At 44.3% G+C, this 26,548-nt stretch overlaps 2 protein-coding genes across 8 annotated transcripts in view; one reads left to right on the forward strand and one right to left on the reverse strand.

The window, feature by feature from the left end:
• KIAA0753 (KIAA0753 ortholog) overlaps window positions 1-23,295 on the reverse strand; it is a 55,138-nt gene extending 31,843 nt beyond the window's left edge. For 5 of the 7 annotated variants that reach the window (XM_043477323.1, XM_043477326.1, XM_043477329.1 and 2 more), the window contains exons 1-7: window positions 18,437-19,227; window positions 17,401-17,563; window positions 10,588-11,212; window positions 8,665-8,771; window positions 6,637-6,699; window positions 6,010-6,225; window positions 3,886-4,096 (exon numbers count right to left, since the gene is read on the reverse strand). In XM_043477323.1, coding sequence (XP_043333258.1) covers window positions 3,886-4,096; window positions 6,010-6,225; window positions 6,637-6,699; window positions 8,665-8,771; window positions 10,588-11,212; window positions 17,401-17,493 — 1,315 coding nt within the window. In that variant the 5' untranslated portion in view covers window positions 17,494-17,563; window positions 18,437-19,227. Of the gene's footprint in view, window positions 1-3,885; window positions 4,097-6,009; window positions 6,226-6,636; window positions 6,700-8,664; window positions 8,772-10,587; window positions 11,213-17,400; window positions 17,564-18,436; window positions 19,228-22,326; window positions 22,918-22,973 lie in introns of those variants that run through there. The other 2 variants (XM_043477324.1, XM_043477325.1) reach the window with 2 other exon arrangements.
• Window positions 23,195-25,607, forward strand: TXNDC17 (thioredoxin domain containing 17). The gene is made up of 4 exons (XM_043477359.1): window positions 23,195-23,573; window positions 24,154-24,235; window positions 24,658-24,733; window positions 25,368-25,607. The coding sequence occupies exons 1-4, from the start codon at window positions 23,429-23,431 to the stop codon at window positions 25,434-25,436; spliced, it is 372 nt and encodes a 123-aa protein (XP_043333294.1). The 5' UTR covers window positions 23,195-23,428; the 3' UTR covers window positions 25,437-25,607.
• Window positions 25,608-26,548: the final 941 nt, after the last annotated feature.

Below are 26,548 nucleotides of genomic sequence, written 5' to 3' on the forward strand. Positions count from 1 at the left end.
ATGAGCACCAGCAATCAGAAAAATCGATATTAAAGTAGTGAGGTTGGGAGTAAAAGTTTTAACGTGACAACACCAAGTAAAAAAAGAAGATGCAGGAAACACGTACTCTCTCAGCTATTAGTGCAGGAGCGAACTGGCGCAGCTACCAGAAGGTTCGCCCACACTGTCGCCCAGAAGTTTCACTCCTTTCTACCTGCCTAGCAATGAAGGGAACAGAATGCCATGTTACAGAAAGTAAATATCTAACAGTGACTAAGGAGGTTAGGTTTTGTTACCTTCACGATACAGGCAGGGCATTACACTATGGAGGTGCCACAGAATTAGTGACAAATTGAGAAACTGAACTGATTTATAACTTCAGATCAGTAGAGGAAACAAAATGAAACAAGAGCTCGATTAACACAGTAAATTACAACAAAGAAAAAAAAGTGGCAGATCAAAAATAAAAAGGGAAAAAGAAGTCCAAATGTGCCATTAATCTCAGTAAATGTCAGTAGGTTAAATATAGAACTCTACAACAGAGTTAAAAACACAGACAATGAAGTATTGACAACAGACATTCTTAAAACAGCAAAGACGGACTGTACATAAAGGGATGTGAACGTTATTCTAGGTAAATGCCAAATAAGTTGGGTAGATGAAACAATATTTATATCAAACAAAAGAGAACCCAAAGCAAATGACATTAGAAAGACAAATATTTAATAATAATATATAAAATCCACCAAAAAAGATTTATCAGTAAGGAACGCTTGTGTATCTAATAGCACGACTTTAAAATGTACTAAACAAAACTGAATATAAATACAATGAGAAATTTTAAAAGTCTTCAAAGACTTTAACATACCTTGTGTCAGTCATCTAAAGATCAAGTAAATAAAACCAGAAAACTATAGAAAAAAAAATAATAAAAGAGATAAAGATTTGAAAGGAGGACATAACCCAATGGTTATATTCACAGATGACATGACTATACACACTGCAAAACACAAATAATCTGCAGATAAATTACAGAAATAAATTAGCAAGGTTGCTAGATACAAGATCAACACATAAAATCAACTGTGTGTATACCCATAATATACGCTAGAAATTAAATTTTTAAAAAGACATCCTTTACAAGAGCTCTGGAAATAGCAATACCAAGGAATCATTCTAACTAAAGACGAACACACACACACATTGTAAGTTACTAAGAGTATTTAAAGACAACTTAAATGAATAAAGGGACATATACCCTGCCTGTGGATTGGGGAATATAATTTTGTAAAGATAACAATTCCCCACCAAAATTTCAAGAGGTTGTTTGTTGGGAGTGTTGAGAGAGAGAGATCAGGGAAGTAACAAATTCTGATCCTAAAATTTCTATGGAAATACTGAGGGTCAAGATTAGCCAAGACATTCTGGAAGAAGAACTGGTGACAAAAGCTGACTTAGAATAATTAAGATAGTATACACTAACCTAAGAACCTACAATTAGATCAATGGAAGAGAACAGAGGACCCAGGAAGTGACCCCTACACATGTGGACACTTAACTTATGACAAAAGTGACCTCACCACTGTGGGAAAAAGGATAATATTTTCAACGAAGAGTGTTATCTCAAGTAGATATCCACCTGGAGGAAAATGAACCTTTTCTAGAAAATAAATAGGAAAATGTTTCCTTAACTATGGTAAAGGGAAAAGCTTTTTTTTTTCTATTAAGTAATTCTTTATTCTTTTCCCTGACCAGGGCGTTATTGTTGTTTAGTCACTAAGTCATGTCTGACTCTTTGTGGCTCCAGAGACTATAGCCTGCCAGGCTCCTCTGTCCACGGGATTTCCTAGGCAAGAATACTGGAGTGGGCTGCTATTTCCTTTTCCAGGAAAAGCCTCTTAAACAAGATCCAAAAACAACCTTAAAAAAATAAAACAACCCTATGTAGGAAAAGATCGCTACATTGGAATTCAGTGAAATTAAGAATTCTGTCCATCAAAAGACACTACAGCAACATCTAAAAGCAAGCCACATCTTATTTCTAAGAGAATATTTATAACACAGGTAATTGGGAAAGGGCCCATATGCAGCAAACTCCTACAAAGAACTCGACACATCAATAAAGAAAAGAGAAAGGAAAAAAAGAACAGAAAATAAGAGAGAGGGAGGCCGAGGGAGGACTTTGAAAGAGACTTGAACTGGCACTTCACAAAAGACATGTAAATGGCCAATAAATATATGGAAAGGTACTCACCATAAATCATCCAGAAAATGTAAACTAAAACCACAATGACAACCTTACACACCAACCAGGTGGCTAAAATTTTTTAAACTAATAACAAGGATGTATAGCAACTATTCTCATAGATGGCTGGTTGGAATAAAAAAGATAAAACTACTTTGAAAAAAATTCTTATTATAGTTGAACAAGTACATACCCTGATGACCTAACAATAATACTCCTGGGAATAAACCCAACAGAAATAAACACACACATGTACCAAGAGACATACATAAAAACAAACAATCACAGTAGTTCTCCTTATAACCACTCCAAACTGGAAAAAACCCAATGACTGTACACTCCACTTCAATTTATAAAAGGAAAACTGTTGCTGCTTAGTTGCTCTGCTGTGTCCAACTCTTGGCAAACCTTTGGGATTTTTCAGGCAAGAATACTGGAATGGGTTGCCATTTCCTCCTCTAGGGGATCTTCCCAAACCAGGGATCAAACCCATATCTCCTGTGTCTCCAGCATTGCAGGCAGGCTCTTTACCCAATGAGCCATCACATATTCTACTTCAACTAAAACAAGGGAAACCAGCTTATTGGATTTGTCCACACACTGATATAATGGCACATTAAAAATTTCAATATTAAAATTTTAAAACTACTTTAAAGTACTATCAATATAGATGTGTCAGTTTAACTACGAAGAAAAAAAAGAGGACAAGAAAATCTCTCAGCAAAACAGGAACAGAAGAAAATTTCCTTAACTTCATATGCAGATTTGCCAAAACTAAAGAGTCAGCATCATATGTCAAAATGCATTCTCTTTATGCTGGGAAAGGGGGGGCCTGCAAAAGTTAAGCATCTTAAGATAAAATATTTATGATATATGTAAAACCAGAAAAGGATGAAGATCCAAAATACATAAAGAACTTCCGAAGCAAAGACAGGACCCAGTAGGGAGATAGCAAAGGATATGAACAGACAAATCACAGAAGAGGAAGAAATAAACAAGTCCAAGGAACATGTGAAAGAAAAATCTTCCTCACCAGGAATCAGGGAAATATAAAATAGTAAGAAATTCAATAACATTTTCCACCAAGAGACTGAAATTTTTTCTATTTCATTATATAAAGTACTTGGTAAGGATATGGGGAAATATATATTGATGGTCAGTGCTAGTTGAAAACATAACTGTGCACCCATTTTTAAGGGCAAGTTGGCAGTGTCTGTTTTAAATGGGCAAACCACATAAGCTTGCAATTCTACTTACTGGAATAATAAAAATTTATTTATTACCTATGTAAAAAAAAATCCATACATATCAACCAAGTATGTGTTTGTGTGTATATGTATACATAGCTATCATTAAAATGTAAATAAACAAACTTAGAAGAGAAAGTAGGGTTCTATCTGCCAGCTCTCTAGGAATTTACTTTGGTCAGCCCAAATGCAGGAAAAGGGAATTTTACTTTCTTCACCCTCCCTCCTCTATGGAAATACTCCAGCCTCCAGCCTAAAGTAGCATCTTGGTTGCTGCTCACTTATCCTAGTTCAAGTGCACTTATTGTTGACCAGGCTTATAAATCCTGACTTTTCCCTCAATGTGGCAACTGTTACAGCCCAGACAATGTCAAGGAATAAAGTATCTTGCAGTAAACACTTTAGGACACATACCAGCAAGGAGCTTCTTTGCCACTGAAGGTTGTCTTGTTTCCTGTGGAAATATCTCCTTTGCTACAAAGGGCTTCCTCTCATTCTTTGGGGATGTGTTTCGCCATCTCTCTAAGGCCCTTTGGCTACCAACAGGAAATCTGCTCCGAATTTCACTGAAACATTTCTTTGCCTTTTTTGGAGACAGTTTCTTTTCCAGGAGAGATTCTAAAGCCTGCCATGAAACAGTCAATCATTCTCTTAGTTTGTCTCACAAAAGTCTGACTGTTGATCACAAAATGGAAAATGGGGATCCTGGAAAAATGTGTTATTAAATGGCCATCTCTAATTGTTAACTGAACCATCACTTACTTTTAAAACTTGGTTATTTAGGACATCCAGTTAATAAAAGGAGTTCTGCATGTTCTTTCACATGTTTAGCTCATGAAAACCAATGATCAAAAAGTAAAGATTATCACTACTATTAAAGGTATTCAAATTCTAAAATTAAGGATCCCCATTTAAAAACTAACCACAGTCTTCAGAATATAACCCAATATAATTTACTTCATTAGTTCTCAATGAAAACCTCATAAACTTAAATAATCTTTTAAGTGGGCACACAAACTAAAACGCACATCTTCATAAACTAAAGGAACATGTTCATGGCTCTGATCACTCACCCACCACAATGGGGAAGACCTGTCCCTGCCAGCCCCCTTTCCTGAGAGAGGCATGCGCTCTAACAAGCACCCACTCACTCTCACCAGGCAGCAAGGGCCCAATCTCCCATGGTCAGTACATGTTAACGAAGACTGAACGCAGCCAGGGACGTTTAGCTCAGATGACAGCGAGGAATAACAACATAAACTGTGGGATAGTGTGGTACACGTCAACAAGAATAAATTTCTCACACTACTGAATATTTTCAAATGTAGGGGAGATAAAGGGTATGTTTAAGAAACATTATGTTAAGGCACTCATGCCCAAAATTTGGGATAGAAACTGTATCTCTTGAGATCCTTGAGAATGATCTCTGGAGAATGATCAAGCTATGTTCTTCAAATAAAACTGTTTTGGCCAATAAATGTTTTTAATGGATAAGTTTTAAAAAAACCACATAACTTGATATGCTACCTAAAGGGCTCTCTTTGACAGTGACATTCCTGATAGTGATTCCACATACATAAACGTAAGCAATATATATCACAAATACATTTGCTGGATAATGACAAAGGTAGAAGGGGTCCTAAAGATCACCAAGGGCTAGCTAATGTAGAAATGGTCTGTCACGTGGTCTAGAATTCTTCCCACTACAGCACGCTTCCCTATAGCTAACAGCTTACTATTATGTATCTCACACTAATATAAACGCTTTTTTAAAAATCTGTGATGAAAATGTGTGGGACAGTGGAAATAACAGTGGCACGGGAGTTTGAAGACAGGAGTTTGATTCCCAGCCTTCAAAAGAAATGTCTGTGTCATGTCTCTGAGCTTTGCTTTTTTCTTTAAATATGTAAAATAGTAATAAAACCAACTGCAAATCACAGCAATACAGTAAGGATGAATGGCAGCATTCTCTAAACTTCAGAGAACTATCAAGATTTAAGGACAGACTGTTTTTGCTGTCTTCATCACCAATAAAAACTAAGAACACTATCCATTCCTGACTAGTACACACCGGTTGGGATATCCAGAAGTCTCTAGCCATAGCATAAGACTTTAGGCTTGTTTCCATACATTTTTGGGCTTCTTTTCAATAATCTATCTAGATTGAACACTGATATTCTAACCTCACTACTAAACAGTGTTTTACTGTTTTCCTTTTATATGCTAATACATTCTTTATTAAATGGCATGGTCATGGAATGGAATATTCTGCTTAATTAATGGCCGGGTTACGAGTTGTTTTATGTTCTAGACTTGAGACACCATGTCTCAAAGAAGTAAAATACAATATTGACTAGACTGTAAAAACAATGAAATTAAAATGAAGTGCTCCTTCTGCTCTCTGCAAAGCTTGAATTTACTAGGTACCAGATGAGTCTTGTGTTCTCCATGAACCTCAATGAAATCAGGCAGTGGTGAACATAACCTCCCTGCTTAGAAATAATGCACTTTAAATACAAATCATGGTCAATTTCATACCTCAATCTGTTGCAGGATATCTATCACCACATCAGGGACAGAAGACTCGGCCTCCAGCTTGGCAGAACAGAGAGAGAGCTGGCGGATAAGACTGCCCAGCTCCTTGCACCAAGTAGGAATGGGGTACTCCCCTCTGGCAGTGAACTGAGCGACAAACGTCTGTAAGGCCCGAATTGCTCCTCGATGGGCAGCAGCCAGCCTGGACACTGCCCATGACTGGCAGTAAATGAGATGCAAGAGTTACTTCAATACTCAGAACATCTAAATGTTAACCCAACCCTTAACAAACATTTACAGTCAATCTTCTATGTAAGAACGACTTCCATTGCAAAAACTTTTTCATAGTAAAGGGAACTATAAAGTTTAAAGGTTTCCTAATGACAAAGTGTTTCCCCTCTCATGCTCAATTTCATATACCAGCTGCAACAACCAACAATCTATTTTCAGAACCTGTTTCTTGGAGGGTGACCCTCAAAGTTAGGACATTTAAGACGCTCACTCCCTAACAAGTTTCTACAAGTGTTGATGATAAATATTGGTGGAGAGAACCCACACATAATATCATCAAAGCACTGGAAATGTAGTTTATAAACAATAAGAATTAAGCATAATTAAATTTCATCATACCTTCTTAGTGTGTTTAATCTTATGTGGACTCAATTTATCCAATTCTTCCTGGATTTCTTTAACCTGGTTCATAAAGGGGGGGAAAAAAAAGAAAATCTTTGTACCTTTCCACTGATCTTTTTTGTAGAAAAGGATGCATCTTATCGTGTCCAAATATAACCATTATTGATTCAAGTCACTTGAAAATGAGAACAGACTCCTCATTCAAGCAACCCCACAACAGCTACTGGTTTCCAGTTTGAGATGGTGACTACAGCACAGGTTTCCCTCCCATCCCTTGATTCCCACTGTAAGAGGAACGTAACCTAAAGGAGGTGACTCTGGAAAGGTAGGAGGCCACATCAGGAAGTTTTCAGTGCCGTGCTGCCAAAGAATTCAGCTTTTGGACTTCCCTGATGGTCCAGAGGTTAAGAATCCACCTGCTGATGCAGGGTTCGATCCCTGATCCTGGAAGATCCCACATGCTGTGGGGCAACAAAGCCCATGCACCACAACTACTGAACCTGTGCTCCAAGAGTCCAGAAGCTGCAACTACTGAAGCCCACGCACCCTAGAGCCCGTGCTCTGCAACATGAGAAGCCATGGCACTAAGAGGCCTGTGCGCTGCGACTAGAGTAGGCCCCGCTCACGGTACAGACAAGCCTGTGTGCAGCAACGAAGGTCCAGCACAACCAAAAAGAAAATAATTAGTCAATTATAAAGAAAGAAGTCAGCTTTCACCCTCTTAGTTACAGAGAGCCAATCACACCTTTCAAGCAGAGCTCTGACAGGCTAAGATTCGTGTTTCAGAACAATCCCTATGACAGCAGTGTAGAGTAAGGACCAAAATAGAAGCCAACAAGAATAATAACAAAATCTCACTCAGGCATTATCTTTAAATCAAAGAGCCCAGTTTGGGGTTAGAGCAAGAAAGCTAACATGTGACCAAAGTGACCAGAAATAAGTTCAATGCTTACCAACAAATAAGACATTAAAATTGAAAGAGTGAAGTCAATTTTGCAACCCCATGGACTGTCATATCCGACTCTGCAACCCCATGGACTGTAGCCTGCCAGGCTCCTCTGTCCACAGGATTTTCCAGGCAAGAATACTGGAATGGGTTGCCATTTCCTTCTCCAATTATAGTTGAAACAAACATTTTTAAAAATCTGCCCATAATGTAAATAATATAAATGCCTATTCATCAGCCACTACATGTATCCTAGACAGAGAAGACTGGCATGCTGCAGTCCACGGGGTCGCAAAGAGTCAGACACGACTGAGCAACTGAACAATGACAAAACGTATCCTGAGTGACATTTAACATATTCTTCATTCTTTACTACTTAGTAAAGACAACCAAACTATCTACTATGTGGTGGTGGTGGTGTAGTCACTAAGTTGGGTCCGACTCTTGCGACCCCATGGACTGTAGCCTGCCAGGCTCCTCTGTCAATGGGATTTTCCAGGCAAGAATACTGGAGTGGATTGCCATTTCCTTCTCCAGGGGATCTTCCCAACCCAGGGATCAAACCCAGGTCTCCCACACTGCAAGCAGATTCTTTACCAGTTGAGCCACCAGGAAAGCCCATCTACTATTTTCTAAGTTTCTAATATACAATAAACATGCAATGGATGGGAAACTAACAAAAGTCCCTTTCCTCTAAGACTACAAGCTGCATTACTGGGAACCAAGGATTTCAGGGTAACCAATCCACTTAAACTTGTCTACAAAAATATGTCCTGTATAAGCACTTTTTTCCTGGGGAAAGGACACATAGCCTTCAGTAGATCCTCAAGCGTCTGTGACCCCCAAAAGCAGAAAAAAATGAACAAAACAGTATTTAAAGAGTTTGGCTGTATACACACAGACACATAAAGACGGAGGGCGGAAAGAGGAAGAACTGTTTGTCCACACATCCAGGAAACTTAGACGCACAAACACATCAGAAGCCATGTAGGATAGGCCGGTGCTGATATTTCTGGCACAAACGGAAAGCACGCATTCCCTGGGAAGCCTGCCCCACCATCATCCCCGTGCCTCCGCACCTGTTGCTGGAGGACATAGAGCGTACGGGCAGAACGGACCGCCTGCTCCTGTCTCCTGACCCGGATCCTCCGCTCCTCATCAGGGTCCAAAGCTTCTTCCACGCGATCTGAAAATATGTCCCCCCCGCCAAAGTGGATTATAAACCATATATAAAAGCTGATTAAAAACTTCAATGGCTCACAAAGATAATGAGGTTAAAGATCTGTAGTTTTACTAAGAAAAAAACATGAGGCTGTCATAACAAAAAATTTTTCATCAGCCAAGAAACTAGCAACAAGCAAGGGGGCCTGTGTACTTGACTCCGAGATGAAAGAGACAGGAAGGTGTTAATCAAATCCGAATGCCCCGGACAGCCTAGCCCCCTGTTATGCAGTTATTATTTTTAAGCTATTTATATTGAACCCAAATCTATAATGCTTTCCATTTAAACAAAAATAATTTATTGACCTATTTTTATATATAGCAAGATTTCTTTTACACTTTCTTATCCTGAACCCAGAAGAGGAAACCGTTCTCTAACATATTAAGATGGCAAGGACTAAAATTATTTGCTAAAGCCTTTGTCTTATTTGTCAGAAAACAGACCCTCGTACACACTGCTGCTCCATATTTTCAAACGATTAGCTCAAAGAAATTGTTTCTGGAAGACTACCTGAGCAGCCCTGCTCTAAGGCTCCTATACGAGGCGCCATCAGTAGAGTGGCATGCCTCGTGGCTTTGCTTCCCCCTATCTCACCCCAGGAGCATGGTTTCTACCACACTGTTCCATGGGGTCATGCTACAGACCACCACTGAGCAAAGTTAGGAGAAATGAGCCAAGACACCTCTGTTATTGTGATGTAGGAATGTTTTTGACTTGTTCATATTACACAACATATTCTCTATGAAGACCTACCAGAGAAATCTTCCAACCTCTATATCTGGCATAATTTTCTCCTTGTGCAATTTTTTTTTCCTTTGTAAATTCTGTAATTGATCACATTTTCCTCTTTAGCAGATTCTGTGGAAGCTTAGAAACAAATCTTTTGCCCATTCCTAATAAGTCTTACTTTGTGCTTTCCTTGTTTTTTTCCCATGCCAAAATACCCTCATTTACATATTTTTGTTCTATTTTGTTCAATCTGTTTCTGTACCGTACCTTAAATTCATTATGTAACATGCATATGCATACATTACTTGACTTTAAAATGCAAAAGATCATCATAGACTCTACTATCCTGGCACAGTAGCTCCTTTTGATGCCAACTCCCTGTGCCTTGCAGTCTGAAAGCTAGGCTTGACTCCCCTACGTCTCAGCTATGGTAACCCCCAATTTTCCATGTGCAACCAATCCTCTACTTTCCAGGAAAATGCAAGGGTGTAGAGAATGCTGAAAGATTGTAGAAAACAGTATGAGAGGATTATATACCTTCCTTTCTACCCTGCGGTCAGATGTCTCATACATACATCTGTAGCTCCCTATCACTGTGGCGTACTCATCTAAACATTGCCCAACTTAGAACTGTTTTTATCTAGAATATACACATTTTATATAATGTTCTTTTCTGAACAGATTAAAAATAACTTTTCCAGAAGGACTTCTGGATACAGAAGCAAAACATTATAGGATAATTTGCACTCAGGCTCCAGAAGACAGCAGGTACTGTGATTACTAGGTGGGACCCTCAGTCATTCAGCTTACCTAGCACAACCTAAGGAAAAGGGGCTGTTCCAGGTGCCTCTGCTGGAAAGACACTAGGGCAAACTCTTCAGAAAAAAAGACACTGGTCAAACTCAAAATTCACCTGTCTTGTCGTGAATGCTCATTCTAGTGACAGAAGGACAGAAAGGGAAGTGATGAGGGGCAGGGGTCCTAAAGAATGTATTTGGCCTCTACCCTCTTGGAGCATTTTTTTCAAAGTCAAGAGTCCAGTTTGTCTCACCTCTTTTAGCTACTGCTTCAATTTTACGGATACAACTGCTCAATTCTTTCTGGAGTCGCTGAACTTCCAGCAGGCATTTGTGTTCACATAGGCTTTTGTGGTCATCTATCCTGGAATGTGGCTGAAGGCCTGGATCGCGCGTGGGTGGAGAATTTGGCACAGGAAGACCCGATTGTCCTGGATGAGATGTGTACAGGTATACCTTGGCGCCTGAGCTGGAAATCTCTACTTTGGACGGCTTGTGGCTGCCATGATAGGCATCCCGACTCCTTGATTCCTCTCTTTCCACCCCAAGGTCAGACGTTTTATACTGAGAGTGTCCACAGTTCCGAAAGACATGGGGTTGACTTCTGAGGTGATGCTCTTTTCTATGTTCTTCAAACTGTCTTCGTTTTACATCTCTTTTGGCCAGATGAACCGCATAGCTAAGTCTCTCTTCTGATACAACAGAAAATGAAACAGAGCTGCTCAGGCAGGGACCATCTCTAAAACCTAAATCTCTACAGTGGTAAGACTCGTTGTATGAGTGCTTCAGTTTCTCAATTTTAATTCCATGTGGGCAAGAGTATTGGGTTGCCAAGTTGCTTGAATGTGTAGGAACATTCCTATTAAACTGCAGCTGGTTCTTTAAAAAATAAATAAATAAAAGCAAGCACACATTAGAAAAATACCATACTGCATAGCTGACATATGTCTACAATTAAGTTTCTAACATTTCATCCACACTATTATTAGTGCTTACGAGGTATTTATTTTCCTGTTGCACTCAAAGAATTGGCCACTCTCACACCCTTGAATTGATCGCATACCCCTGGTTCTATCCTAGTCATCTGCTGCTGCTGCTAAGTCGCTTCAATCGTGTCCGACTCTGTGTGACCCCATGGACTGCAGCCCACCAGGCTCCTCTGTCCACAGGATTCTCCAGGCAAGAATACCAGAGTAGGTTGCCATTTCCTACTCCAGCAGATCTTCCCCACCCAGGGATCAAACTTGCACTTCCTGCACCTACACCACCCTTCAAAAGAGGAGAAAGTTCATGAGAAAGTACAAATGCACCTGATCATCTGTGCAAAAAGAAACACAGGGAAGAAAAATCAAAGATCCCAACCCGGGGATCGAACCCGTGTCTCTTCTGTCTCCTGCATTGACAGGCGGGTTCTTTACCACTGGTGGCATCTGGGAAGCTCTTACATATCACTGAGTCCCCTGTATTATCCTTCTGGTTACTAGTAGCATACTATGATCCTCCTCACAAAGTCAACCCAGAAAGCTTCAAGCAAAACCAGTAAGTTTCTCAACTCCCCAGTGGTGGACTTCTGCCCTGTGTCAAAATGTCAGGTTCCAGGAAGTGACCAACACAGTTCATCACGAGTGTTCCTGAAAACTGTTCCACAGATGTACCACCCAGAAACTAAGCCAGTGACAATACTTCTTCATGTCTTCCTGAGACTTTTTATCTAGTGGTTGGACCACATCTTTTATCCTGCACCTAAGTGCATCTTGCTCTAAATAGTCCACTTACATCTTTTCATGCAGGTTTAAGTTTTTGTAGGTTATTATCATGATAGATGGGGCTTCCCTGGTGGCTCAGTGGTAAAGAATCCGCCTGCCACTGCAGGAGATGCAGGTTCAGTCCTTGGGTCAGGAAGATCCCCTACAGAAGGAAAAGGCAACCTACTCCACTATTCTTGCCTGGGAAATCCATGCTGGAGACTATAGTCCATGGGGTCGCAAAAGAGTCAGACACAGCTTAGCAACTAAACAACTTCATCATCATCACAGACACAGGTTTTGTTTTTCACTTAACAAACACAGGCATGCTTCCATCTTCCCACAAGTTTTATTATTTTTCATAGTTGCATTTTTCAAAATCCAATGAATGGCCTTTTCATGCTTATCCTAACTATAATCTTATTATTAAAGACTGAGATTGTTCCAGGGTTTCCAATAATAGAAACATTAGTTCAATTAATATTCCCATGCATTTATCTTTTTTTCTCTTTGCAAATTATGTCCCGAGGATAAATTATCTGTTCTGGGATTACTATGTCAAAAGGAGCAAATCGTCTGTGGCTTTGGACCTGTCCATGTCTGTGGCAGGTCATCAGCCTTGGAAGATTCTGCCAGCAAGCTCGGCAAGGCCTGTACAAAGATGTCTTGTTCGTGCAGATAGCCTCCCCAACTCTCACAGTGCACATGATAATGTGTGTTTATATAATCATGTCCATGAAGAGTCAGTTTAAAATAAACCCAGTGTGAGAAAACTGAAGGAAAAAAATTTTAGGGAAAAGAAACAGAGATTATGAGAGAGAGGGAAAAAAAAAAGTTACCATCTGGAAAGTGCACAGAATGAGGAACAGTACTTGGAACAGTACTTGGCCTTATTAGAGAAATCCTTCCCCCCAGAGTGAAAAATGACCTAAAATACCTAGGGGATTTGATATATGTACTAAAGTAAATAAATAAAGAGTGAATTCCTATTTAACCTGGGTGTAGAGAAAGGCTTTCCAACTATAACTCAAAATCCACATGCAATAAAAGAGTGATAAACAACTTGTTTTTTATGGTTAAAAAAGAACACCATCTGGAAAGAACTGGAAAAATATCTGCAAATACACAGGGCTCCCATATATAAAGAAATCTTAAAAATTGAGGTGAAAAAAAGATGAAAACTCAGTAGAAAATGGTAAAAACACATGAACAATTAACAACAACAAAGAAAGATAGAAATATGACCCTTAAATGCATGAAATGTTGGTCAGGCTCATAAAAATACTAATTAAAAATACACTGAGACGGCAACAGAGCAGCAAAATTAAGAGACACAACAACGCAAGCTGCTGGCAAGGCTGTGGGAAGACAGGCCTGCTCACAGGGTCCTGGTGGGAATACAGGTCCCAGGGACGGGACTCTGGCAACAATGAACAAAACCACACATGCATTTGCCTTCTGACCTAGCAGTCTCACTTCCAGAAATATATTCTGAAGATATACCCCCAACAATACATCTGCACAGAGCATACATGTGTTGTTTGCAACTGCAAAGCACTGAAATTGACCTAAATGCCCATGTAAAAGCATGTCTCAGTCTATGGTACACCCACACAGAAGAGTACCATGAAGATGTAAAGAAGAATGAGAAAGATGTGCAAGAACCCATGTGTAGGGATTTCTCAGGCGTGCTGGTCAGTGCAAAGAACACGTGCAAAAAAGAGTATCTGTAATACGTGCGTGCATGCGTGCTCAGTCGTGTCCAACTGTTTGCAACCCCATGGACCATAGCCCACCAGGCTCCTTTGTCCATGGGACTCTCCAGGTAAGAACACTGGAGTGGGTTGCAATTTCCTTCTCCAGGGGATCTTCGTGACCCAGGCATCAAACCCACGTCTCCTGTGCCTCCTGTATTGGCAGGTTATTCCACCCTTCAAAAGAGGGGAGAGATAGTTCATGAGAAAGGACACATGCAGCTGATCACTTGTGCAAAAAGAAACATAGGAAAGAAAAATCAAATAATAATAAGATAAGGTATCTACAGGGTATGGGGAGGAATTGGGTGGAAAGGACAGAGGGAATGGTTGGGGGGATGGAGGGTGGTAATATTTCACTGAACGTTCTTTTCTGCATAAATTTGTTTGGAATCACGTCAATGTTTCACATACACTGCAGAGAAAGGAAGGAAGAGAAGAAGAGGGGGAAAGGGGAAAGAGATAATAAACAAAATTCAGAAGGATGAAGGAAAACATTAAAAATGAATACTAACAGAAACCAATGAAGCAAACTGAAGTTCAAAAGACTAACATAACCACACTAAAAAGTAAGGGTTTAAAAAAAAAATCAACCCAATCAACATGTGAACATAGCATTTGGACTATCTGCCCTCAGGCTAAAGACAACAAGTTCTCTAAACAAATACTGAGCTCTAATCTGCAGTGTTCTTTTTCTTTGCAGAGGCATGGGTTGCAATTTTCAAACACTTTTGTACATTCTAGGATTAAGCAAATGAGTACACACACTGTGGGTAACTGGAAACTGATTTTACACTCTTGAATATGGGAGTTACAGATGGGAAGTGTTGGACTGGATTGGAGATACCTATGTGCACTCAGCGGAGAAGGCAATGGCACCCCACTCCAGTACTCTTGCCTGGAAAATCCCGTGGATGGAGGAGCCTGGTAGACTGCAGTCCATTGGGTCACTAAGAGTTGGACACGACTAAGCGACTTCACTTTCACTTTTCACTTTCACTCATTGGAGAAGGAAATGGCAACCCACTCCAGTGTTCTTGCCTGGAGAATACCGGAGACGGGGGAGCCTGGTGGGCTGCCATCTATTGGGTCACACAGAGTCGGACACGACTGAAGTTACTTAGCAGCAGCAGCAGCAGCATGTGCACTCAGAGAGTTTTAATATAGACAGATAGGCAGGCAGACAGGCAGACAGACACAGAGAAAGGAGGGAAAGAAGGGAGTAAGAGAGAGGAGAGGAAGGAAGGAGGAGGGGACGCAGATGTGAGCGCAGATGTGAACGCAGATGTGAGATGTGAACACATATGAATTGTGTTCGGGCACATGCGTGTACACAGCTATTTCCCATCTCTGTCCTCGGGGACAGCACAGGACAAAACGCTGACATCCAGGAACCAATGAGCATGTCCAGCACCTAGACGGTGACTTCTAAAACCCATTCACCACCAAAGGGGTGAAGGCTCCTTTCAAGAATGGCTGGGAAAGGGCAAAATACGCTGAGCCTGGCATATCTTTTTATACCAAAAAGTGGTCAAAGATTGATGGCAATGTGAAAAGGACACTGGAATCAACTTGAAGTGACTCTCACTTCACTGACCAAATCAGAGACCGTTTGAATATCATATTGAATTAAGTAAAATGCTAAAAGTATCTTCTGATATAAATAAATCACCACTTGTCAACTGTCATAATAAAAAACTGACTCAGGCAAAAGTCATCAATGAATGCTAAAAGCAAATGAAGTCTCGGAAGTAAAAGGATATTAACATGGTCTCAAAGACAGAAACTTCCAATTACAAAAGGTAAAAAAATAACTTTACAATGGAAAACATGGCAGACACCACCTTAATTAAACAATAAAAGTGAACATGGTCAGTAATGGGAATAAATCGACCTATGTACCTCCTGATGTGATGCACTGAGAAGAACTCAGCATCACTTCAGTGGTTTTCCCACTATGGGTGCACAACCTAAATGTAACTATGAGAAAATTTCAGACAAACTCAAATTGAGAGGAAATCCTCAAGTAACAGGTCTCCATTTTTCAAAAATGTCAATGTCATGAAATACAGACTCAGAAATCATTCAGATTAAAGGAAACTAAAGAAACATAACAAAACTCATGATTTTGGATTTTCTTTCACTGTTAAGGACATTATTGAAACAACTAACAAAATCTCAGTGAGGTCTGTAGATGACATGATAGCATCATTTTAATGCTAATTTCCTGATTTTGATCACTATACCACGATTATACAAGCACAAGTATTTAGGGGCAAAAGGATATCATGTCCTTAACTTAATCAGTTCAGAAAACAATTGCATGTGTGTGTGTGTGTGTGTGTGTGTGAAGCGAGACAGAGAGAAAAGAAAAAGGAAGGAGGAAGGGAGAAAGGGAGAGGGGACATGTAATAAAAAGTTGAAATCTGGGAGAAGAGTATCCAGGAACACTGTGTACCATTCTTGCAACTTCTCTGTCAATCTGAAACTAAGTCAAAATTTTATCTGACATATTACTACACACCCACCAAAATAGTTACAACTAAAAACCACCACCAAATGCTGGCAAAGATGTGAGCAGCTGGAGCTCTCATTCATTACTGGTAGGAACATAAAATGATACAGACTGCTTTGGGAAAGTCTGTTGCTTTGTTAAAAAACTAAACATACACCTACTCTATGAGCCAGTAATTTTACTCCCAGGTATTTACCCAAGAGAAATGAAAACATGTTTGCAAAAAGATTTGTATAAGAATGTAGCAGCTTCACTCACAATGGCTTAAACTAGAAATAACCCAGGTGTCCAGGACTCAGTATTAAAAAAGTAACTACTGATACATGCAACAAGGTGGATCAATCTCAGAAACATTACACCCAGTGAAAGAAGCCTCACACCAAAGCATACATAGTATATGATTCTGTGTACATGAAGTTCTAGAACACAGAAACTAATCTGTGGTGAAAAAAAATCAGAATAGTGGTTGCCTGTGAAGGGTGGGCAGCAGGACTGACTAGGAAGGGGCACAAGAGAACATTCTGGAGTAATGGAAATGATCAGTATCTGAGATATGATTTATACATGTGTGTGTACACACTGGTCAAAACTTAGCAAATATGACAAGATGTATACATTTCAATGTAGTTGTTGAAGATGCAAAATATACCTCAAAAGAAAACAGTATACAAAGAAAGAATTCTAGTGTATGATATGCATGCACAAGTACTTAGGGTACTCACATCTGCAATTTATTTTGATATGCATCCAAAAGTAAGATGGATTGATGAATGGATTCTAGAGGCATGGACTGAAGTACAGATATATTCACTGTAAAATGCAGCTTGCTGTATGTGTGAGGATTTTCATTAATACAAAAAGACATTTAGAGGACAAGTGGTGAAGCTGAAAGAAGACATTATTAGAGAATATGAGGGAATTTTTTTTTTCCATTTTCTTAGGCGTGATAATGCTTAAATCTAAAAGGTGATCTGAAACGTGTTCATTGTCCTTTTCTCTTTCTCTGAAATGTTTCATAACAAAAATCGGAAGAGAAAAATAAAACGAAACTACCTGGGTCTGAAGTTTCCTGGGGTCACTCCTCCCATCGAGTTGCACATCAGATGCTAGATGAACACAGGCTGAGGCTGGTCTGCCTGGTCCCATGGTGTCAGACAGTGTAGACAGATAGTGAAAGCTCAGTCATTGGCCAACAGTTTTCCCCTAAAATCATTGCCTGACATAAAAGAAAGTACTTTTAGACCAACCTTTTCAAACAAAGTGAAAGCATTGTGTTTTACTTATGTAAAACTCATGTAAGAATATTTTAGTAGTCCATAGCAACCTCACACTGCAGAGAGAAAGCTTAAAGACAGGTATGTGATGGTTTCTTTCATATACTAAAACAACTACACTGTTGAAAAGTCTACCTTCCACGAGAATAGGGGACACACTAGCCTAATGACATGGGCTTTCCTCATGGCTCAGCGGTAGAGAATCTGCCTTCCAATGCAGAAGACGCAGGTTCAATTCCTGGGTTGAGAAGATCCAATGGAGAAGGAAATGGCAACCTACTCTGGTATTCTTGCCTGGGAAATCCCACGAACAGAGGGACCTGGCAGCCTACAATCCATAGGGTCGCAGAGTCCCAGACATGACTGAGTAAACGACGACAATTAGCCTAATGACTACTTCTTGAGTCCTTTTCATTCCAAATTTCACATCTCAAGGGTCGCCATTAAGATGTTATTCCAAAAACAGAGCTCTTCTATGGTAAACAAGCACTTTCCATCAGGAAGTTTTATGGATATACAGTCTACGTTAATAAATTCTAACTACCAATCAAAAAGCAGTACACTTCACTCTTCTAGGTAGCTCAAAAGATTCTAACTCTCAATGACTCTAAATAAACTGGCGGCATCAGAATACCTAGACGTATGCCAGAAACAGCCAGGAACTAGCAGAATGACCTCTGTACATCTTCAGATTCACCCTAACTTCCCCCCACCCTACAGCTGTCTAAAGATAGGCAAGTGATTTGTAAACCACATGGGAGGGCCTCTCCCTGTTCTGAATGCCTCCTTATAGACACCACGCCCCCTGTACTCACCCATTTGCTTGTGTTGTTCTTTACCTATTTCACAGGTATTTGTCTCATCTTCCCAGCTAGACAAGGTTCCTTGAGGGGAAGGGCCTTGTCATGTGCTTCTCTGAGATTTCCCCCAACACAGTGTTTTGAGCATGGTAGACAATTCAACTCAACATTTGTCGAATTAAGCAGATTTTCCATAAGTTGACCAGCGTTAAATGCTTGGGGAGAGCTTGTCCTCTTAAATAATTCAATAGGAACTCAACTGGGAAACTCAGGATTTCCCTAAACTTTTGAATAAAGCCAAGGATTGTAGACTGGATTTGCTTAAAGACTGATACACGGGTAGGAATATAAAGATTCCTTGTTTCTAAGGCTGTAGAGATACGCTCAAAAGCGAAGATAGGAGGAGGAACACGAGTGAGGCCATCCCAACTGGCCTGATGTCATCATGGTTCGGGGGCTGGAGCCGCAGGAGGAAGGAGCCTGCAGAGTCAAGCTCTCAGCAGCTGGGACTTTCACAAGGTCAGTACTCCCTGGCTGGATGCCGAAGGCCTATGGGTCCATTCTCCAACAGGAAAAAACTAGATGATCCCACAGTTCCAGAATACCTCAAGTGATGCTACACACACACACAAACATACACACAAAGTCCAGGGACACCGGCCCCAAACCTTTCCCCCACACAAAGTTCCCATACAAAGGAGAGGACATCGCTCTCCTTGCAACCTGTCCCTTTCCCATTGCACCAGGAATTCTCCCAATATGCCATCCCATATGTGGTGAGGTGTCTCCACAAAGCCTCTCTTCTCCATCCCAAGACATCCCTACACCACAGGACAAATTTCTCCCCAACCTGTTCCCTCCCCAAGAGCCCCAGGATCCCCCAACGCCATCCCTACTAGTGGAATGCCCCCCTCAATCTGTCCTCCCCCTCAAAACTGTCTCCCAAATTGTTTCCCCCCGCCCTGACGGCAGACTCTCCTCCAGCCTGTCTCCTCCCACCCTGCCGTGCGTGATCTCTGATGAGGCCGATGCCTGTCTCCTCCTGTGACTCTTGGGGCACCTCCTCAGCTTCATTCTCCCCCACAGTCCCACCTGTTCTGGACACTCCTGGCATGTTCTCATAGTCCAGTTCTTCCCCCGCTGACCTCAGGCACCTCCATAACCTGGTCCCGCGCCCACAGGTGTAAGACACCCCCACTGGCTGGCTCCTCCCCACCAGCCCCAGGACATTCCTACCTCCGATCTCCCCTGTGGGGGGAGCCTCGGGGCCCTCTGCGAACTGTCTCCTCACCCCCGTGAGGTCAGAGACAGCTGCCCTGGGTTCTTCTCCTGCAGGCCCAGTCACCCACACCACTGCAGGCCCAGGCCGTGCCATGGGAACCTCTACAGCGGCAAGCACCCCCAAAGACAAAGGCACCCTCGCAGCCTCAGGGACGGCTCTGTCAGGTCTCCTCCACGCGTCTGCAACGCCTTCAGAGCCAGTCTCCCTGTCCACAAGTCCTGAAGCCCTGGCAGCCATGGGCACCTCAGTCATGGGTCTCCTTCCCCATACACCTGAGCCATCCCCAGAAGTAACATCGCCCACCAGCGGCCCAGGGGCCCCGGCAGCTGAGGGCACACCCACCGTCACGGAAATGCTGGCAGCTGCCACCGGCACCTCAGCAGTCTGTCTGCTTCCAGATAAGCCCGAAAAATGCCCAGAGAGCATCTCCTCCCCCACAGGCCCTGGCATCCCCATGGCTGTGTGCAGCCCCATGGTCACACATGCTCCCCCAGACTGTCTCCCTCCCGCCAAGCCTGAGATGCCCCCAGGCCCCATCTCTTCACTCATGGGCCCAGGCACTCTGGCAGTGGAGGGCATCCCCATTCTGGTGGGATCCATGGCATCTGTAGGTCCCCACACTGTCTCTCTCTCCCCGCATAAGCATGAGACACCTCCAGAACAAGCCACCTCCTGCACAGGCCGAGGCGCCCTGAGAGCCATGGGCACCCCAGCATCTGCAGACACCCCTGCAGTCAGAGAAACTCCTGCTGTCTGTCTCCCCCCTGGCAAGTGCAAGAAACCTCCAGAGCCAGTCTCCACCCCCAGAGGACCACACACCCCAGGGGCCCAGGGCACCTCAGCAGGCATGGGCACCCTGGCACTCTGTCTCCTTCCCCACGAGCCAGCATCCTCCCCTGCCAACCACAGCTCCTGGGGAGCCATGGGTACCCCTGAGGCCGTGGGTCTCCCGGCAGCATGAACCCCTGCCCACAGGTTCCAGTCCTCCCTGGAGCTGCCTTCCTGACCCACAGAGTCAGACACCCATACAGCGGCGGGCACCCGGGCAGCTTCACCCCCGGGATTTAGCGCACACGGAGCTAGGGCACATCTATAGCTGGATACCCCAGCTGGCTCTGGCACCCTCACGCGCTCAGACAGCCCTACAGCCTGTCTCCTCAGGCAGAGACAGGAAGCGTCCCCACAGCCAGTCTCCTGACACACAGACCCAGGACTCCCTACAGCGGCGGGCACTACAGCCTCCTGCTCCCCCAGAGCCTGCCTCCTTTCCAGGAGACTCAAGACGTTCCCACCATAGGGCTCTCTGACCGTGGCTGGCACTGCCTCAGCCAGAGGCACCCCCAGAGCCTGCTGTCTAGCCCACAGGCCTGGAACGCAGCAGCAGCTGGTCTGCACTCCTCTGGTCCCCGATAATCCCACCGCCTGGGACAGCCCCAATGGCTGCTGTGTTCCCCACAAACCCAGGACACACCCACAGCCTGTCTCCGTCCTGGGAGCCCAAGGTACCCCTGTAGCCTGTCCTATACCCCAGTGGCCTGGAACATTGCCAGGGCCTGCCTCCTGCTCCTCAGGACCACACACTGCCCAGCCCGCAGTCTGGGCAGCTTCCCAGGACCCTGAGTTGCCCCCAGAGCCTGTCTCTGCCCACCCGGCCTGTCCCCTCTCCCTGAAGCACGGGTCACCCTCACATCGCACTCCCTCTTCAATCGCACGAGGCACCTCCATAGGCTGTCTGGTGCCCCACAGGCCAGGAAGAGTCCCTGGGCCTGTCTCCCCCACAGCGCGCCTCCTCCGTGGCACAACTGGGGCACCCACAGAGGGGGTGTCCCCTTGGGCCGCTCTGTGCACAGCTGTGGTCTGCCCTCTCCCCCACAAGCCTGGGGTGTGCCCACAGATCACCTCCTGTGCCAGAGCCCCAGGCACCTGTGCTGCCCGCTGTCTCCCCCAAGGATCCGGAACCCCCCCACAGCAGAGCTCTCCCGCCACAGCTCTGGGTACCTCCACAGCCTCAGGCCACCCCGCGGCCCCTGGCACCCGCAGAGTCAGTCCTTTTACTGAAGAGCTGGGGGCAACCCCATAGCCAATCCCCTCCAAGGGCCCAGGCACCCCCACAGTTTGTCCCCTCCCGGGCAGGTGTGGGGCAATCCCAGAACTTGCCTCCAGAGTCTCAGGCACAGCCACAGGTGGCATCCTCATAGCCTGGCCCTGCCCACAGCAGCCCATGGCCCTCTCACAGCCTGCCCCTGGGCCCGGAGGGATGGATAGTCCCCGGCCCCGGGGGGCTGCCCCCGCCTGTCCTTTCACCCACGGTCCGGTGAGACCTTCACGGCTGGTCTCTACCCACGAAGCCCGGCCAGGAACCCCCCTTTCCACCGGCCCCTCTCCTGCGGGCACAGGATGGAGCTCGACTCTGCTTCGTTGCCCACCTCCTGAAGCTGCCCTCAAAGCCTGCACTTTCAACCACAGTTCCAGAATGCTCCCATGCCCCATGGATCCCGGACGACCTTTCCTCTCACAGCCCCGGGGACTCCTGTAAAGAGTCTCCTCCTCCCCAGTGCCAGTCACCCACACAGAGCCGACAGGCCCCACCACCTGCGGTTCCCTCACAGCCCCGTTTACCCATACGGTCCCACGGTCTCGTGCAGCCTCCACCGAGCCTGCAGGGCCAGGTGTTCCCGCTGCCTCGTTCTCCCCCGAGGCCTGGGCTCTTCCCGCTGCTTGTCTTCTCCCCCAAGGCCGCCGACGACTCAGCAGCCTGTCCGCACTCACGCAGCGCGTCTCCCGCACGAAGGACCTCGCCCGGCGCCTAGTTCCACGGCCTCGGAACATCCCTGCACCCCATCTCTTTCCCCACGGCCGCCGGACTGCGAGTCCGGACCGGCTGGGTCCCACGCATAGGCCCGGTCTCTCCGCCGCGAGCTCGCGCACACTCGGCCCGGGCAAGGCCCCTTGGCCAGCCGCCCCACTCATCGCTCCAGGATGACTCCCGCCTTCCCTTCGCAGCCCCGGGGCACTTTCTGTCTCAGCACCAGCTCCGAGGGCGGCTCCACACACGCTCTCACACACTCAGCCCTCCAAGCCTTCTTCCCTCCCAGCCCCCTACCCCCGCCCAGTCCCGGACGCCCGCCCCCAACTAAAGCCTCGGCAGAAGAAAAGGTAACTAGTGCCGACAAGCGGCAGGATCCGCCCCGGGTCAAAGTCTCCTCTCCCTCAGATCCCGGACTCCTAACGCAGCTTCCCAGAATCCCCCCAGCTCCAGCCGGAGCCCACCTGGCCTGGGGAGCGGCGCGGCTACCAGGAAGCCGGCAGGGGGTGGGTCGCGACTAGGCCCCGCTTCCGGCCGCTGGCCCAGTCGCCATGGCAACAGGCGCAGGGCAACTTGGGAGCCGTTAAAACTCCGGAGCCACCAAGGGGCTCAGGGACTGCGCCGCGGCAGGTTTTGCAGCCACTGCATATGGGGCTGGAACCGGGACCAGACTGGGGCAGAAGCCGGGGTTTCGGGGTGCCGCCGGCACAGAAAGACCTGACAAGGCAGAGCAGACAAACTGTGCGGAGGAGTTTTGGCCCTCAGAGGCTCCCATAGCACCGCGGAGCCGGGCGGGCTCCCCCATGCCCGGCCCTACCCCCCGCCCATTCAGAAGCTGCTTCGCCCCACCCCGCACAGAGCCCCACCCCCCAGTGGCGGAACCCGAGACTCCACTAGCGTTCCGAGGCACGCTTTCCCGATGGCCAGCTACGAAGAGGTGAGCGTGTCCGGCTACGAGGAGTTCATGCAGGTGGTGGAGCAGCACAGTGGCAAGACCATTTTCGCCTACTTTTCTGGTTCTAAGGACGCCGAAGGAAAAAGCTGGTGCCCCGACTGCGTGCAGGGTGAGGCCAGGATTCGGGAGGCAGCTGCCCAGAGGAAGTGCCTGGAAGGCCGAGGTTATAGCCAGATAGCCGGGTGGAGGGGAAGCGGAGGAAGTCTTGCTCCCGGAGTCCCGCAGGGCGATTTGAGCTTTCCTCTTGCCTTCTCCTACCCTGTACCGACTCTCCTCAATATGTTAAGACCTTCACGCCCCACCAAAAGTGCTCTTCTAATCATTCGATCCGGGTAATCTTGGAATCTAGTCCTTTAGAACTTTTCACTTCCCCAGTATGACTAGTGTCTTGCAGGACACGTGAGATGGTCTCCTTTCTCTAATTCAGCAAAGATTTTTGCCTTTGATTGTGCTGGGCGCTGTGGCCTGGGGACAAATCAGAACTGAGAGGCGGACCTTACCCTTAAAAGATTTCTGATTTCTCCAATCAGAAAAAAAAAAAAACACCTAACTTGTGTTAACCTCAGTGAACTGCACGGTCGTCTAAGTACTTACCAAGACTGAGGGGAAGGAGAGGGACGCTGTTTGTCAGCGCCTGATTGTAGAGTTGGTTTAGTAATTACTTTCATTTTTATCAACTTTTTAAAAAGCTGAACCAGTCGTACGAGAGGGGCTGAAGCATGTTGGTGAAGGATGTGTGTTCATCTACTGCCAAGTAGGAGAAAAACCTTAGTAAGTGGCAATGGGTTCTCTATTTCTCAGACACACACTAGACTTGCAAACAGGCGAGAAGGGCCTTTGTGATTCAGCTTCTGAGTTCTAAGGTTCAGTCATGGATAAGTCAAGCAAGTAAAAGATATTAAATACAAATTAAAATTTTGAATGTTCAGCCATTTGTATTAGGTAAGGGCAATTCAATAATTTGGCTTGATGTTAGTTCAGAACTTAATTGTCTCTACATTTATTTTATATCTTAGTATATATTCACTTAAATGAAATTTTGCACAGGAGAATAGGTCATAGACGTCAAGGTTTTTTAAATGTTTACAACAAAAATGATTGCTAAAGGCTAAAGTGGGAATGTATCAAATATCAAGCAGACTTTAAGAAACCAAGTAAATGTTTTTCATGATCACTTTCTCTTTTTGAAATAGTTGGAAAGATCCAAATAATGACTTCAGGAAAAACCTGAAATTAACTGCAGTGCCTACACTACTTAAGTATGGAACAGTGAGTATCCTTCTTTAACCGTTTTGGAGATACAATTCACCCTATCAAAATTCTTCACTTGTTCTGGATTGAAATTTGAAAAGATCTTGACATTTCATCCCAAACATCACACTGCTCTCCACAGTGCATTCAAAACAGACAACTTGGCCGTTCATCCCTATGGCCAATCCCAATGACGTATTAATAAAGCAAATACTGGGGGTTTTTTTGTGACTTTTAAAAGCCACTCTTATTTTAAAATTCTGTAAGCACTGCTGAAGAAAGCTGACTCACATATAATTCCTTAAAACAGTGGCATCAATAGTTGTTTTCAACTTAATTCATAATCCTGGAGGAAATGAAAGGGCACCTCCTCTAGTCATGGCCCTGGGATTCTCAATTAGAGTTAAGGGGAAGGGGAGAAATTGGACTTGCTGTCTCCTGTTTTAGTCCAGGGAACCAAGTATTTTAATGATTCACCTTAAGGTAAATATCTTTAACTACTTCATAAAACTTGTTACAACTAGTTGATAGTTTCTGTATGGGATAATTTCTCTGTTTCAAGACTTGTGTCATTCAAAGCATAACAACTCATTCCCTTCCTAATAACATTTTTGTAACCGTGGGTTAAGATATGACTGTTCTTCTCTTACAGCCTCAAAAACTGGTAGAATCTGAGTGTCTTCAGGCCAACCTTGTGGAGATGTTGTTTTCTGAAGATTAAGATTTGCTGATGGCAAATTGTGTCTATTTCCAAATTTGCTCTACTATAAAAGAAACTGTATGTCTGCTTTGAATTCATGTTAACAATAAGTAAATTAATCAAGGATGATGTAAAAGAAATTGATATGTATCTAAACAATAGAGCACTATTAAAATGCTCCTGAACCCTCAAGTTTGCTTTAATATAAAGGTATTTTGGGGCTTCTCCATTGGCTTAGTGGTAAAGAATCTGCCTGCAATGCAGGGGATGTTATGGGTTCAATCCCTAGGATGGGAAGATCCCTTAGAGGAGGAAATGGCAACCCACTCCAGTATTCCTGCCTGGAAACTTCCATGGACAGAGGAGCCTGGCAGGCTACAGTCCATGGGGTCACAAAGAGCCGGACACGACTTAGTAACTAAACAATAACAAGGGTACTTTTAAGCTACCATAGGTAAAATAAGTCTTTAGGAGTGGCAGTAGTAGCACAAAGGTATTAGTGGAGATGACAAATACCTCAAAGACCCTAACAGTCCAGTAGACAGCTTCCAAATCTTAAAGGAGTTAGGATCTTTTACCTTAAATTCCATGAATTTACAAAGAATCATTATTCCTAAAACACCTTTGGCTTTACAGTGTAGAACTTAACCTAACCACCAAAGGAAAGTCCAGCGCCATCTACTCCAGCCTCTGCCTAATGCTGGCAGTGTTGTCACAGCTCTCTGGATGTGCTTCACTGGGATGAGGTGGGTGGCCAAGAGATCAGAGACTATATAACCTAGTGGTGGGAAGGACTCCAGTCTATGAGTCAGTCTCAATGGTTATGACTAACTGTAACCCTAGGCAAGTTATTTAACTTGTCTAAACCTCAGTTTCCTCCTTTATGAACATGGATCATTCTGAGGATAAAATGAGAACGCAGCTAAGCCTGCATTCTCAGGACCTGGCTTTGTGGTATCTGCCAAATAAATGTCAGCTTTCTCAAATGAGTACAAGTATCTGAGGCGCCTCACCTTTGTTCTAGTCCAAGGTCAAGAGTCCAATTAGTAGTTAACCACCAGTCTTCTCCCTGCCATTACTAGGTCAGTGACATACCAATGATTCTTCCTTAAAGCTCTCTTGCAAAGCAGCTC

This window comes from Cervus canadensis, chromosome 1 (assembly GCF_019320065.1).
Source record: "Cervus canadensis isolate Bull #8, Minnesota chromosome 1, ASM1932006v1, whole genome shotgun sequence".
In the NCBI taxonomy this organism is placed as follows: domain Eukaryota; kingdom Metazoa; phylum Chordata; class Mammalia; order Artiodactyla; family Cervidae; genus Cervus; species Cervus canadensis.